Source organism: Haliaeetus leucocephalus, unplaced genomic scaffold (assembly GCF_000737465.1).
Source record: "Haliaeetus leucocephalus isolate CR32 unplaced genomic scaffold, Haliaeetus_leucocephalus-4.0 Scaffold373, whole genome shotgun sequence".
Lineage (NCBI taxonomy): Eukaryota > Metazoa > Chordata > Aves > Accipitriformes > Accipitridae > Haliaeetus > Haliaeetus leucocephalus.
Genome location: NW_010972809.1, coordinates 6672465 through 6687623, shown reverse-complemented (window position 1 = coordinate 6687623; position 15159 = coordinate 6672465). Strand labels below are relative to the sequence as shown.

Genomic DNA, 15159 nt, shown 5'->3' with positions numbered 1-15159 from the left:
CCCTTGCCTTGTGCCGGCAAGCTGCGAGACCCGGCTACCTGTGTGTAACCAGGAGCGCTGTGCGTGGGCCCGGCATCTCATACCTGCCTGGATCCTGTTTCTCTGGGTTGCGGAGCAGTGCTTCCCCTTAATTATTATGCATTGGCATTTCAGCTTGATTTTTACAAGTGACCTCTTTTTGTTTGTAATAGTTTTTCTTTTCATTAATATAGCCAAGAGATAATCAGTAAGTCAAAACGCAGAATTCAAATGCAGATTCATAGGGCACTTGTAGGTGACCTTCGTTTTCAGATGCCCACATCCTCAAATTCTCCAGCATTATACACAGATTATGGCTCGGTTGCATGTTTTAATGGACAGATAATTACATGAGCAATGAACTTTGTGGAAAGCTTTTGTGTAATCCACTGTCTGTGTAAACGGATCTGTTTTGATTAAAAGGCGAGATTATTTTTTTTGACAGGTCACTTCTCCCCCTTCCACCCCCCAAGAAAAAGCGTACCAAGGATTATGCTCTATTAAGTGATTGTTCACAACTACTGGAAATGCTGCTAAGCTTTGACATTTGTCTAATGGCCATTTATTATCACTTGTGCGAGGAGGTGGGGTCAATGCAACTCATGTTGCAAGACTACATTCAGACTACTAAGTGCCTGAGAGCTATGTTCTTATCTTCTGTCATTACTCCTTGCTTATGAAAAAAGCCTGTATTAGGAAATCTGAGCAATTTGGAGACAAGCACATGTACTATGTCAAATGGAGAACTTAAACTACTCTACTAGAGTTTCTAAATCCCTGTAGTTACTCAGCAGCTATTGGGCTTGCAGATGAATGCTGAAACGCCTGGTAGGTTGTGTGCTCCCTTGGCTGCATGCTGTCAACAAGAAGGAGGTGGGGTGTAAGATTTAAAGCAAGGAAAGTTTCAACTTTCAGAAAGCACAGTTTGCAAAGTTCATGTCCCAGAACGGTTGCTGGAAAGTGGCACTGGGGATGCAGTTAACATGCTGTGCATCATCGTCAGCTTTGGCCTCCAGATCTAGTCCAGCTTACTTCCTATTTACAGGTACACTATTTGTATAGACGTCTGAAGGGGTACAGCTCCAGCCCTTTGCTCTCCTCAAGCACCTTATCTGTTTTAATTTTTTGGCCACGTTACATCTTCAGCAACATTAATGCTACAAACTGATAAGGAAGCAGAGGAGGTCATTAAGGTGAACATCTTAGGCAGTTTTTGCCTTCTTGTTGGAGTAATTGTGGAACAGCAAAGGGTACTGCCTGTTACTGCATCTTGGCTTTATGTTTTGGTTCCAGGTGGCGTGTCAAAGAGTGTGTGTCAAAGACCCACATGTGGACGAACTTCTGCATCTTTTGCTTATATGATGTATACCCAGCTTTTTAAACTGACCTCTGTGGTACTGTCTGCACTAACCTTTAACATTTAATTGTACCAGTTGGTTGCATGAGGCCTTTACATTCCTTTTGAAAAGCATTTCCTGCTACTTATAGATTAGTTTGATTAATATGTGGATGTATATTACTTGAATCTATGTCCATATTTTTCATACATGAGTTTAATACATCCACGTGTCTCTGGCACGGTGTATTTTTAATAGTAGTGACCTCAGCTCTTCTTTGGTGTGTCAGCATTTTGTGCTCTCTGGTAAAATTGCTAATATTAAAAATGACTTCAAGAAACTGCCAAGAATGTGAGCGTATTTTGGAAAAGAAAGCATATTATTGTTACAGATTTTTAATCATCTTGTTAATTGGGTTCTGTGGTGTTTTGATGTCTTTTCAGCTCTAAGTTACTGGCCTGGGTCACAGATAAGAGAAACAGATGTTGGGATGCTTGATCAGAAGCAATGCTTGTGGGTCCATGTGCAGCCTTACCACTGGTAGTTGTGAATTAGCAGAGAGCATCCCAGTGAAAGTTTCTCTCTGTTTGCTTGCAGACAGCCAGTCTGATGCAGAGGCACTAGCTACAGGAAACGAAGTCTTGGACCTGACCTCCTGTGAGAAGGAACAGCCGGAGGAAATAACAGAGCTACCAGAGAGTGAATGCGGCCCCAAGGAGGAGCAAAAGGCTGACTCCCCTCCGGCAGAAGAGGATGCCGAAGAAAAAGCGGATGGATATGAAGAGGGCCCTGAGGAAGATTCTGTAAGTAACAAAAGTCTTGACCTCAATTTTGCCAGCAAATTAATGGACTTCAAGCTGGCAGAGAGTGACCAGAGTGCAGGCAGCAGTTCTCAGACTGAAAGGAAACATGCCTGTGACATTTGTGGCAAAACCTTCAAGTTTGCTGGCACTCTTAGCCGTCACAAAAAGGCCCACACTCGTGAGGACAGAAAGGATGAAAGGAGCAGTGAGGATGAAAGCAAAAGCATTCAGGATGATGCAGGAGCTCCCTCGATGCAGGACTGTGGTCTTGAGCAGGAAGAGTCTCCGATGGACTTGAAGGTAGTGGAGTCTCCTGTGGACTGTGAGGCAACAGGAAAGGAGAATGAAGAGAGCGAAAGCATCTCTGAGGGGGAAGGCACAGAGAGAAAGTCCACTGAGAAGAGCAGTGATGACAAAAAACCAAAGACTGATGGGGCTAAGAGTACTGCAAAAGCAGACAAAAGAAAGAAAGTCTGTACTGTGTGCAACAAGCGTTTCTGGTCTCTGCAAGATCTGACGCGACATATGCGGTCTCATACAGGTAAGAGGAGGCTTGAGGGCAGAACAGGTGACGAGCAGCTCTGCCACCAGACTGAGGCATCTGCTCTGTAGGTGCACGATTGCTGCTAGCACTTGAGGTTGGCAACACTGCTTTTAGTCCTGCAGGTATCTGCAAGGTGTATCCTCTGCTCCAATCCCCCATCCTGCATACAAAGCCTATTGAGGGAGCAGGAATTGCCACCACTGCCTTGTCTTCAATTCCCAAACTGTTTTTCCCCATGCTTGCTTGCAGAGTTTAGAGGTGAAAGCAAGTGTGGAGATCCCTGGGAAGCTGTTCTGTCCAGCTTCCGACTCTCTTCTTGTCGTGTGCGCGTGGCTCTACCTTTTCCCAGTATTTTGATGAGCAGTGGAGAGACATGGCAGTATATGATACGACTTCATCTCTGAGTGAAAGTTTAGAAAGAGACAGCCTGGTTTTGTCTGATTATCTAAGCCTGGTACGGGTAATGCGCTCGTGATCTGCGTGACCTGCTGCTTGAGAGAAAGGCAAAGTGGGCACCCTGCTCTTCATTCAGGCTTGGGCAGGGAGAGTGGAACACAGGTGGTGAAACGCTTGTCCCATGACTGGACTCAGCAGTTAAAATACGTGGGATTGCTTTATGCGATACACAGTTGGTAGCAGTGCCTCACAAATGAGATGAAGCCACGAGCCAGCTCAAAGGTGAATTAATCATTCATCCTTATTAATGCGTCCTTATTAATGATGCATTTTACCTGTTAGCAAGCTGCTCTGACGTGGGAAAACTGGTGCAGTTTGACATTTTGTATCTTTTGAAGGTGCTCTCTGCTGAAGACAAGGTCTCTGTGATTAATGAAATATTTGTGCTGTAATTGACAGTGATGTTTAGTAAACTACACCAAAGCCTAGTGCCTTAGCCAGACTTTTTACCCTTCTAAATCATAAATATTGACCTATTGAGTGCAAAATTGAGCTGTTTTCTTTTGGCATTGAGCCACAAGTGAAACAGGTGACAGGTCCCATTCTTGTGCCTATTTTCATACTAACTCAGAAGCTTTGGGAAGATGCTAATATCTAAAGTACTGAGCTTTACCCCCAAATGATGTGTGCCCGTGGTGATTCCCATACCATATGTTTGAATTGTTTTCATTGCATGCTGAGCTATGTGGGCCTTGTCAGTATGTTTTTTTTCCCATTTGTTTCTCTTTCTTATTTGACACTGAAGGATGTTTTAACATAGAATAGGTGTTGAATAGGAACCTGGGACAGTGCTTTCTTCAAATTTAATAAATATAAATACCATCTATCCCTGCTGTTAGTTCAGCCCATTTTCAGCTGAGGATTTTGCCTCAATACTATAGGTTGACTCGCCTCCTCCTTCTCTCCTTCCCACTTGTTCAGTTATATTGACAAAATACTGTCAGGTTGTAACGTTGCTTGTACTTCCATTTTAATGTGTGGGTTTTTTTAAAGATAACTGTAAGGTTTTGGTATTTCTTTACTCAGAATAGGAAAGTTTGGAACACACTGAAGTACGCAAGAAACCTCTGCCTGCTTACTGAATGGCAGTTGGGCTGGAAATGTTTCGTTCTCCCTGTGCAGGCTGCTTCCCTGCAAGAAAGTAGTTGTGGGGTGCTCTGGTGCTGCATGCCCAAGCGCAGGGTGAGCCACGGTGCTGCATCGGCCACAGCCAAGTGCCAGATGGGCAAAGGCTGTCACCTGAAAACACTCCTGGGGAGCCGTGCCCTCCCTTGATAGCAGATGCCAGAGCAGGGCGCTGGAGAGAAACGTTTGTAAGAAGCGTGAGGCTCCCACGGACAGCAGGACCTACTTGCACATTTCAGCCAGCCACCTCAAGTTTGTAACTGGTTTCCTTTTAATGATCCCAAGTGTTATTACAAGTGAGAAAGGAGCCGCAAGTGTCGTGTTCTGTATGCTCATTGACACAAGATGGTGTCTTGATGGAGTTGCAGCACTGAAAAATCTTTAATAGAAGCAATCGGAAACAGAGAATGCAGCGGTCAGGGTGGGACCTTTGGTTCTTGAGGGCAGACAGCACCTTGGGGCACTGTGCTTGGTTGGGACTTCGGGGGAATTTTGTCTGTGCGGCTCTGGTTGCTTTGTTTTCTGATGAGTTCATGCTTAGGAAAGTATTCAAGCATTTCGGGTGCAAAAAGCAGCTCTGAGATTGGAGCAGACTACCTGGTGATTACAGCAGAGGATGCCTGCAGCTGCTCTGCGGCTTAAGATTGCAAAATAAGAGGAAGAATTTTGTCCTCCAAGTAGCATTTCTGGAATGGGTGTGAAGAGTTTTTTCAGGGGCTTTCACATGTCACTCCTGTCTTAAAGCACCAGTGGGCTGAGGAACACCAGCAGCTCTGTAAATAACATCCTGAGGCAAGCATTTTTCACTAGGGCAGTAACTTTTGATCACCTCTAACAGACACCTCCCGTGTCCCATGAACACCTGACGAGTTTAGGTCCTTTAGCTGCTCTGTGTCTGTGTTGAAACATGGTGATCCTGTCTTTGGCATCACAGAAAGAGGGGGCTGTTGTGGCAAGGGTAATTCCTGACATCTCCTCTTCAACTTTGGTGATTAACTTGCACATTTCATGCTTGCCCACGTGTCAGCATCTAAGAGAGAGGGAGGTGTTTTCTCATATGCTGTTTGGTTCAGTTTTAAGCACTGTTGACCGCAGTTGCCTGGGCAGTATCCTCATCCTTCCATCTAAAGTCCTCTCTCTCCACATGTATGAGAGGCTGACCTGCAGCAGGGAGCCCCTGTGGGGGGCTGGTTTCACAAAGGCTTTTGAGCTCCAGAGGACGACTGCAAACTTCTTCCAGAAAAGTTGCTGGCTAAATTAGGTGGGATGCTAACGAGCACCTGGGGCTTATGGTCTTCCTCCCTCCTTAGTGCAGGGTCATACCAAGCTTGTAGAAATCTCATGACTCTTAGTTTTGGTTTTTCATTTGCGCCCCAAGGGATTTATCTGTATTCCTGCTTGCATGCCATCGGCTAGTTCAGAAGCAAAAAACCTGCATAAACGTGACATCCATGTTTGATATAGGTACTGAATTTCCAAAGTGTTCTTACGCTGCTTGAAACAAGAGGGAGGCATGTTTGTGACCTTATGGCTGACTTCTTTGTCTAATAATTTTCTTCTAGGTGAGAGACCATACAAGTGTCAAACCTGTGAACGGACCTTCACTCTGAAACACAGCCTGGTTCGTCACCAGCGCATACACCAGAAAGTCAAAAATGCCCGAAACCATGGGAAGGAGAGCGACAAGGAGGAGACCCAGTCGAGGTGTGGAGAAGACAGCGAAAATGAGTCTAGCCACAGTGGCACCAACCCCATCTCAGAAAACGAGTGCGACTCCGCGGGGGGCATCGGTAGCCATGCATCCCTCGTGGGAAGCCGAAAAGAGTCCCCGGCCAGCACGGTCAGGGACTCCCCCTGCAGAGAGGAGAGGCCGAGCGGGCGAGGAGCCAGCACCTGCCTCACGGAGCCCACCAAGAGTGCACAGAAACAGACCGCGAAAGAGCAGGAACCTCGGGGTAGCTCCGAGCACGAGAGGCCCTCAGGTTTCATTCAAGACTTGCTGGAGATGCACAACAGAAAGTCTCCCATGAATCACATCCTTGCCTCTGCAGACAGTGCGCCTCAGCTCTTGGGGGTTGAATGACTTGCTAGGAGGTCGGACCCGTCCCAGCATGCAAACTGAAGCCAGCAGAGCAAGGTTTCTGGAGTCTTGTTCTGGAAGAGCGACCTACAGCTGCGGGGAGAGTATGGCAGACTGGATGCGGTGCCATATGCCTTTCAGTATAATAATGCAAGAGACTACAGTACATACTGATTTGAGTGCCTTACTACTTTATTAGATCTTTTGGTATTATAGATTTTTTTCAAAAATGATTTTTTTTAATATTTTAATGAATTATTTGGAGAGGACCTTTTTCATTTAAGCATTAATGTTACCTTTTGTATTGGTGTGCGTGAGCTTGTTCTTGTATATCTGTGATAGTCGCTGTGTTTGTTCTCTGAGCTGGAAATGGGGGCAGTGGGGTGGGAGGCCCTTGGATGCCACAGCCAATAACTGGAAGAAAAATTATGTGAATTTCATATGAAATAGTCAGAGGAAATGCAGATGAGATGTTGATTTATTGTTTTTTCTCAGTAGATGTTCTTGCATTTGCCACATGGTGGAGCATTAAGCCTGTTCCAGGCCCGAACAACGTGGCAGTTGAAGGTGTTCAAAGTGGTTCAAGCCAAAAGCAGGAAACACAACGAATTTCAACCTCACGCTTGTTTCCACTTTTCAGCATTAGAAATGGTCTTCTAAATCCTAGGGGGTTTTTCTGGCCGTCACGGACTGAGCGTGTATGCAGAGAAGAGTTACATAGCAACGTAACCTATGGAAATTATGCACCCGCTGTTATATATGTTTGATTTGCTTCAGTATATTATTATTATTATTATTATTATTTTATTATTATTTTATAAATCCATCAGTTCGCTTGTCTCTGCAGTCAGCAGAAACCAATGGGCAATATTTGCCCACGCAGATGTATAACGCAGCTTGGATCCCCTCTCAAAATGTTTTTGACTTAACGCTTTCACCAGCTCCTCTTCTTATGTTGCAGCTCTTCTACTGTACTTTAAATGAAACCCTTCCTCTGACCGGAGAGTCAAATGGAGGCCAGCGAGGTATCATCACACCTGTACAGGGGAACATCTCACTCGTGGTGGGGTGCGAGTGCGTGCGTGTGGGTGCGTGTGCGTGCGTGTGTGTTGGGGGGAGAAGTGTGTGAGAACGAGGGGGCTGTATAAGGCCCCTCCATGTGCACAAGAAAGGCACTGCGAGTACCAGATTAATCTCGTTGCAATCACAACGGTGACAGCGTGTTACTTAAAGAGCAAAGTTACTCCGTCTTCCAGTTGAAAGCAAGCAGGAGAGAAATGCGAGCCTTACCGTCATCTTGCTACTGTCATGTTCTAGAGCAAGAAAATACTACTGGTAATAAAACTACAGATATAAGACATGTTAAAAATAAATAAAATAAATGAAAAAAAATTCTTCCTGAGATTTTGGGGTTGATGCTTGAAGACTTGAGGTGTGTGTCTAAATTTCATATCAATAATTTAACCCCTTTAATGCTGGCAGCTGGAATTTCTCCGTATGGCTCCTGTTGCCGGCAACAGGCGACGCTCCAGCTGCCAGTATTGAAGGGGTTAAGCGAAATGTATCCTACTGTAGCTGCGCATTTTTAGGAGTGCCCAGCGTTTTTGTTGTCCTTGTTGTTGTTGTCCTTATTGTTGTTTGTTAATTGTCCTTCAGTCATGACCTCTGGGACAGACAGAGCCATAATAGCGTTGCCGGAGCCTCACTGTGCTATTCCACCACTGCAGCCCCCCAGCCCAGCCCAGCCCGCACTGTGACCCTCCCTCTTCCCCCCGCAGAATCGCTTTTCCTGCTCTCACCAGACATGGAGGAAGTGGGCCTCGGACCCAGTCTATATTATATAATATATATATATCTATATATATCTATATCTATATTAAAAATTCTCCGAAAATTTCTGGAGACTGAAATCTCACTGTCCAGAATTCAAAGGAAGAGAAACGTTCTCGAGTAATATTCTTGCGAATAGAATAAGAAAAAAAAAATGGTTGAGGTATATGTGATTTCTATTTTTTTCGTGTTTTTTTTTTTTTTTCAAATAGGGATGTTTGAACCAGTTCAGAAACAAAGCTAACGCCAGATATAGATAAATCAGTCACAACCAATGATTCATTTGAAGCTCTATCCAGGTGCATTCTACTTAATTAAAACCAGTTCACGCATCCCTTAAATTGTTATTACTATTATAATTATAATAATAATTATTATTATTATTTTGGGTATTTTTGGTTTTTGTCTTTTTTTGTTTTGTTTTTGTTTTGGTTTTGTTTTTTTTTTTTTTTGCAACTCTCCACACTAAACTGCGCAATACTGTGGGGGAGAAGCCATTACTAAACTATATGCTGCAGAACAATGTAGCAAGTAATTAATTCCCAGCAGCCTGCCGGGACATCTGCTAGCAATAATCACTATTGATTTAAAGCTTTATTTAGCCTTTATCTATATCCTAGTAGAGTATAAGGTCTTGCCACATTTTATTGACATTTTTATTAGTTGAGTTTGACTGAGAACTGTTGCTGTTGTTGGGTTTTTTTTGTTTCCCCTCCTCCCCCAATATTAAACTGTGAAATTTATAATGTGTTTAAACTATGGGTGAATCTTAGGCTTTAGTTTGCATGTTCAGCTAATTTGTCTCTATACGATTTTTGTTTGAATCTTTTTATTTTTTTTTCCTCTCTCAGGGCTTTTACAAAAAACAAAAAAACAAACAAAAAAAAAGGATCTTCTGAAATTCTTTTGCCTGAGTTGCAATGGACTTAACATTGAGATAATTCAATCACTACATTAAGCACTTGACTGTGAAAGCGCAAAAAAAAAATAAACACAGGAAAAAAGAAAAAAAAAAGAGAGAACCTTGTTTGAGGCTGTTGTGAAATAACTCTTGGGGGCTATGTGACAGTCTGATTCCATTTTCAGAATGATTCATCATCTTCTCTTTCCTCTCTGTATGTCTCCTTTCTCTCTTCTCTCTCTCTCCACGAAGGAAGTTTAATCCTAGTGATTTCATCCCATGCAGGAAACAGTAATAAATGTGTAGAATTCATATTTTTCTAAAGGGAACTTAAACTGCTGCTACGAATTGTGTACAAGACTGGTTTATGCCACATGAACAGAGAATCACACATTTGTTTTGGTACTTTTATTCCTCTTTTTATTCAGTTGTACAGTACTTCCAAATTCAAAATAAAAAGTAAAAGTTGTTCTGTATCAAACCATCTAAGCAATAAAATGTTATATTTAAAAATTATAGGTTACAAAATGGACGTGGCTCTTCTTGTGGGTTTGTTGTAACTCGCTTTCAGACTTCTCTGCTAGAGGACGACATACAAGCCGGAGCTTATCTGTGCAAACAGCATCACTGTTTCTCTTCCTTCAGCTGACTTGAGTTTAGATTGGAGATGATTGCAGCACGATCTTTGAAAATCACGTTCATTTTGATCACCATTTTCTGGTAGTGAGGCCTCTTTGAAACTGTGCTTTTCCTCAGCGCAGTTCTTAACGTAGCAACCGAAGATGGCAGAAAAATACTTTGGTGCTGATTTTCCTGCACAGGCGTTGGGTCAGGGTTCTCCTTCGTGTTTTTTTATTAATTGTAGCCCCATCATCACGCAAGTGAGCGTCCTTCTAGCATGTTGTGGTGATTAACGGTATATCAGTCGTTTTCTGTATAAATTAAGTAGGTTTCTGCCAGCATAGTTTTCTTGCATAAATGTGTATGGCTGTGAAATCTTCAGGATGTATTAAAAAGCCACGTGCATGTGTCAAAAAGAGAGAAATCCTTTGTTTTAGCTTGTTGGAGCTGCCTTAGCTGCATTTTATATGCTTTCCTATAAATAAAACGCATTTCACAGGATGGTGAGCCAAAGAATCATCTGAGTTGCATATCCAGCTCTGGAGGCCAGGGAATCGCAGCAAAGCTGAAGCATCCACATCTTCCTAAGTCCTGGTGGGATGGTTCTTTCTGGTAGAGAAGTGAACCGGATTCAGAATCGGAGAGACATACCCAGGGGGTAAACTGCTGCTGGTTTCCTTCCTCTAGCCTCCTGTACCTCCGTGACAGAGGTTAAAATTCCCCACAGCACTCTGGTGAGGACCTGGTCCCTCACTGCCAAATGGTGACAAGTTGAAAGAAAACCAGTCAGCAGCCAGCTCTGCCCCAAACCGAAGATAGCTGACGAAGCAGGGCTCTGTGAACTATCTCTGGGTCAGCTGAAGGGGTGGAAACAAGATTTCTGAGGGAAGAAACCTGCAGAAAATCACTTTCTTCCCTTTCCCACCCGCTGGCCTGAGAAATGTCCCCTCCTTTTGGGAGACTGACGAGAAACTCATGTCCAAAGGGTGCGGGGACCTGTCATGAGGTGTAAAATCAAATGGGACGAGTCTATGTGGCTAGAAAGTGATTGTGACTAATTAATTACAAAATAGATGACTTAGAAGGCACTTGGTTCTTGGCCATGGAAGGGTACCACTGGTGTGTCCAGCCCTTTTCTCCTTCTACCTGAATTTGACTGTGACCATTCCCGAGTTGGGAACTTCCCTGCTCTTCTTGCCTCGGACAGGGTAACAACCTGCAGGAGGGCTGAACTTCGCTCCTCGCTGGTGCTTCCCTCCTCCTGCCTCCGCTCCTCCCGGCACTGACTCCTGTGGCAGCGATAGCTAGAGCTGGCCTGAAACACCAGGTCAAGGGAGGGACAGGGAGGTGGCAGTGGTGTCCCCACCTGCCTCTCCCAACGTGCCGCCTCCTTGCCGCATTCCTACAGCTCGTTTCCCACCTTTTTAAAGGTGAAGCTGCAGGAGAGCGGCACTGGATCCACCTCACAGCAGTGCCTCAGGCGTGGAGTCCGTGCGCTCAACCCAGAGCATTAAGGTTTGGGGAAGACCCAAGTCCTCTGCCACCACGGGGGTGCCTTGGCAGCGAGGGGCACCAGGAGGGTGTCTCTTTCCGAGCGTGGAGAATGAATCTGTGGCTGTGGACCCTCGGGATGGGCAGGAGGGCTGGTTTAATGTGGCAGAAAACCTTGTAGCAATCCTGAGTAGTAGGAACTGAGAACAGCTTTCTCCTTTGCTGTGCTTGTTGTTTATTTCTCCTGTGCCAGATTTGTCTCTCATTTGGCAGGCAAAACTGCCAGGAGTGTATGAGGAATCTCTGGATGATGGGCATTTGGAATACGCTGTTGTGAAAGTGTTTGAACTTCTCTAGGGCCTTTCAGTAAAGGGTTGTGAAGCAGTTTGCAAACATCAATTAATAGGAGGCTGTAAATAAGAGAGAAGTTTGCCGGAGAAAAGGCTTTTCATCATGAAAGGCCTGATCTATTTTCATAATCTCAGAGGCAGAGGTTAATGTGGTGAAGGCCAGCTCTGCTGTGGGCTGACTTTCCGTCAGTGATTTTTAGCCTGTAACCACACAGGGAGCATGGCCGTGCTACTCGTAAAAATGTGTGAAGGTTAGGACAAAATGTCAACCAGCGGGGTCGGTGGCTCTACCCCAGTGTGTGATCCGAGCAGCTGGAATACGAGGAACAGCAAAAAGTGCCTCTTTGCAGTGAGTATGCGAAGAAATGGTCCTGTGTGTGACTGTGAGTGTACTCAGGACTAGCAGCCCCTGCCCTCAGACAAGGAGCGGCGTGCAGGAACCAGATCAGTTACATTTGGGTAACTAACGGAACTGATGCGTTAACCTTTCCTCCCATCTCCTGTTATCCCATTGTAGAGAGAATGACAACAGCTTAGACTTGGTAACTAGATTTACGTTTTAAATGAGCAGCACCTGACTTTTAATGAACCTGCATTCAAAAGAAATACTTGTATTTTATTTTAGGGTGATGGCAGTGCTAGTTGTGAGATGTAGGCATGCTTTAATCAATAAATACTTCTCCCAAGTGTTTGCAAGTCAAGCTTTACCATGTGACCTGTGCTTGGGAACGGAAAAGTGACTGGGTAAAATGTGGCTGTAAACAAAAAACATAACCTTTTTCATTGCTATTTTCTTCTATTTCTACTGAAGCGTAGCCCTACTTGATGCACAGGGCTCCCAGGGTAGCAGCTGGGGAGGAGGCAGAACGTGGGAGGACACACGCTATCTCACGCGCTGCTGCCGAGTGGGACACAATACTTGTACATTTGCTCACTTTGCCAGTAAATCCCTTTTTGGTAGCAGGATAGTTAACACCATTTCATCCGTTGCCTTCAAGATGCTTATATGACTGAAGCTTTATGGGCTTCAAGGTTACATACGGCAGGTCCATTTTTCTCCACAGCTGGTGAAACTCAAAGTATCAAGCTGCCTGTGTATACACAGCAATCCGTGAAAAGTCTGTACCACAACACAGTGAGTTTGATTTCTGATGTCCTGTCTAGATCGTTATCTGCCAGTATCTTTTTGGAGTTAAAACCACAGAGGCCTTCTAGCACTACTACCTGAAACCCAGAATCAGCGCTGAGCTGGTTAGAAAAGCTTGCCAGGGTTGTAGGTAAGGGAAAGGAAGGGATTTGGAGAACCGAGCAACACATACACCTCATGGTAACACACTTTGGCACAGGATACAGAGCCAGGTGCTGCTTTTAATGCATTTGGTTATTACTTCTTGGTGAATGCGCTTCTCATAAGCAGTTTTGGAGTTTTTTCTGAACCAAAATATTCTCTTTAGCAGCTGTAAAACACCTGCTTAAAAATGAAAGTACTTAATTTGAACAATGCTTAAGTAAAAGTGATAGCAGCTCCTCCCAGGGTTCCTTGTGGCAGTGTTCTACTGAACCGCAGCTGTGCGATGTTTTGCAGTTTGTCAACAGATCCTTGGTGGCCTGTGCTTATTACTGCTGCAGTCAATCAGTGACATCTGTTTTGGTGCAATTCTACAAATTCAGCAAAATAGCAATGATGGGGTGATGGCCCTTGGGGATTGTCACTAAAGGAAAACTGGAGTAACCACACAGAGAGCTGCACCTAACTAAAGGATCAGTAAGTGACACCTGGCAAGGTGCATTTAACAGGAGCAGAGGGAGTTCAGTCTCAACAGGACGTCGAAGGAACATCTTGCCCTGTATGAGCATGGAATAACACCGAGTGAAGTCAGTGATCATTCTGGCTATGTGACTGCAACTGATGCCTCATGCTTCATCCCTGTCATACCTTGTAGTTGGGGGTGGGGGTAACAGCATGCTGCAGTACCACAACCTGCCAGACTACCAATACATTGGAAAGGAGATGGTTCCTGGGTAGTGTGGCTTTTAAAATACGAGCTAAATCCTGTTTCATTTGTTTTTTCTTTCTGAAAGGCTGCCTTTCCTGTGGTGCCTAACAGCAAGATGTGCTTCCTGGTTTTCAGCTTGCTTATAGCAGCAACCAGTTAGGATTAGTTGGGCAAAATGTCATTTCCAGCTGTGAGAAATAATTCCACTCTCTATGAATGGAACCACTATTACAAACAACCAAGCATTAAACTTAAAAGTCTTAAATACTGGCTCTAAGGAAACTATAACATGCTTTGTAATCAAGTTTGTTAGGGTATTTACACTTGCTTCCAACTGTCACCAAAGTAACAGGTTATAATGCTTGCCATACTGTATGGGATAGTTATCAGATATTTAAATTCTAGCTCTTCCTTTCCAACAGAAATCTGCAGTAGGGTATTTTAAGACTTTCCTCCTTTCTGTGTAGATTCCTGCAAAAGAAAACAGTTTCTTCTTCCTGTCTCTCTTAGAGACTCACTGGTGGACTTGCCAGCTGATGTTGGGATCAAGCATGCTGTCATGGTAAGGTCCTGTGCACTGCTTGCTTCTGTACTGCTGTGGATCCAGGTTTATGCAAGGAAGTATGCTTCAGTGTTCTGGGTGGACTGGACTCTTTGATTCAGCTTTCATAGACAAAATACTCCAGCTAAAGACAGAATGTGGACCTATTTGTGTCTGAACATGGTCAAGGTGCACATGGAGTTAAAAGGCCCGATTTAATCTAACTTCAGTAGCAGGAAACCTTGCTGAGGAGCCTAGGACCAGGAAACCAGATGACAAAGAGGCAGTGTATATGCAGCATCACTATTATCCCTGCTTCTGCATACCTTAGGCTGACCCTGTAGCTAGCCATAGCCCTGACTTTTCCTGGAAGCAAATGCAAGACACTGTTTACAGCTTTTAGTTTCACATTGTCAGTTATTTTCTTAAAAGCACAGAAAAATGCAGTGCTCAGACTTCAGTGACCAAGACATAGCAAAGAATGATTAAGAAAAGACAGACACAGTTGCTCTAGCCCATCAATTTAGATGCTGCTCTTTGAGAAGGGACTAGAGTGCTCTTGTCCTTGTCTGTTGAGAAGCAGCTGTCACTGGCTTGGGAGATCCCTCAGCTGGCAGCTTTTGGTATTGCTGGCTATAATATTTTCCATCCAGTGAACCTAATACTGTATTTTGTCTTCAGGGTAAATGCTTTAATCACACATGGTCCACCAATGCAGCTTCGTCTGAATGAAAGCTATACTGTCTAGCTCTAACCAGGCCCTGTAAGGCAGGACTGTATCTGTTTTACTAGAATATATACTAAGGTTATCTTGAAAATTTCTCTTGTTCAGACACTTGTATGGCTATGTGCATTGACTCAAAGTATTCTCTTCACTATGTGAAAGAGCCAGCTCTTAAGTTACGGTTTCATTATGTGAATTTAAGTGGCCTCAGTTAAGGCAGGACAAGCTGTGGTTTCCAGGTAAGCTGAACAGACTGAAAGTGATGAGGAAAGACAGGTTAAGTTTCAGTTTTCCCTCACCAGTTAAAAGACTGGAATGTTGTAATGCTAAGTATTGGTTAA

The 15159-nt window shown here is 44.2% G+C and overlaps 1 protein-coding gene across 4 annotated transcripts in view; it reads left to right on the top strand.

Annotated features, from left to right (window-relative positions):
- RREB1 (ras responsive element binding protein 1) overlaps nucleotides 1–9575 on the top strand; it is a 126439-nt gene extending 116864 nt beyond the window's left edge. For 3 of the 4 annotated variants that reach the window (XM_010573249.1, XM_010573251.1, XM_010573250.1), the window contains 2 exons: nucleotides 1953–2699; nucleotides 5846–9575. In XM_010573249.1, the coding sequence (XP_010571551.1) occupies nucleotides 1953–2699; nucleotides 5846–6366 (1268 nt within the window). In that variant the 3' untranslated portion in view covers nucleotides 6367–9575. The remainder of the gene's footprint in view (nucleotides 1–1952; nucleotides 2700–5845) is intronic. The other variant, XM_010573252.1, reaches the window with a different exon arrangement.
- The last annotated feature ends 5584 nt before the right edge of the window (nucleotides 9576–15159 follow it).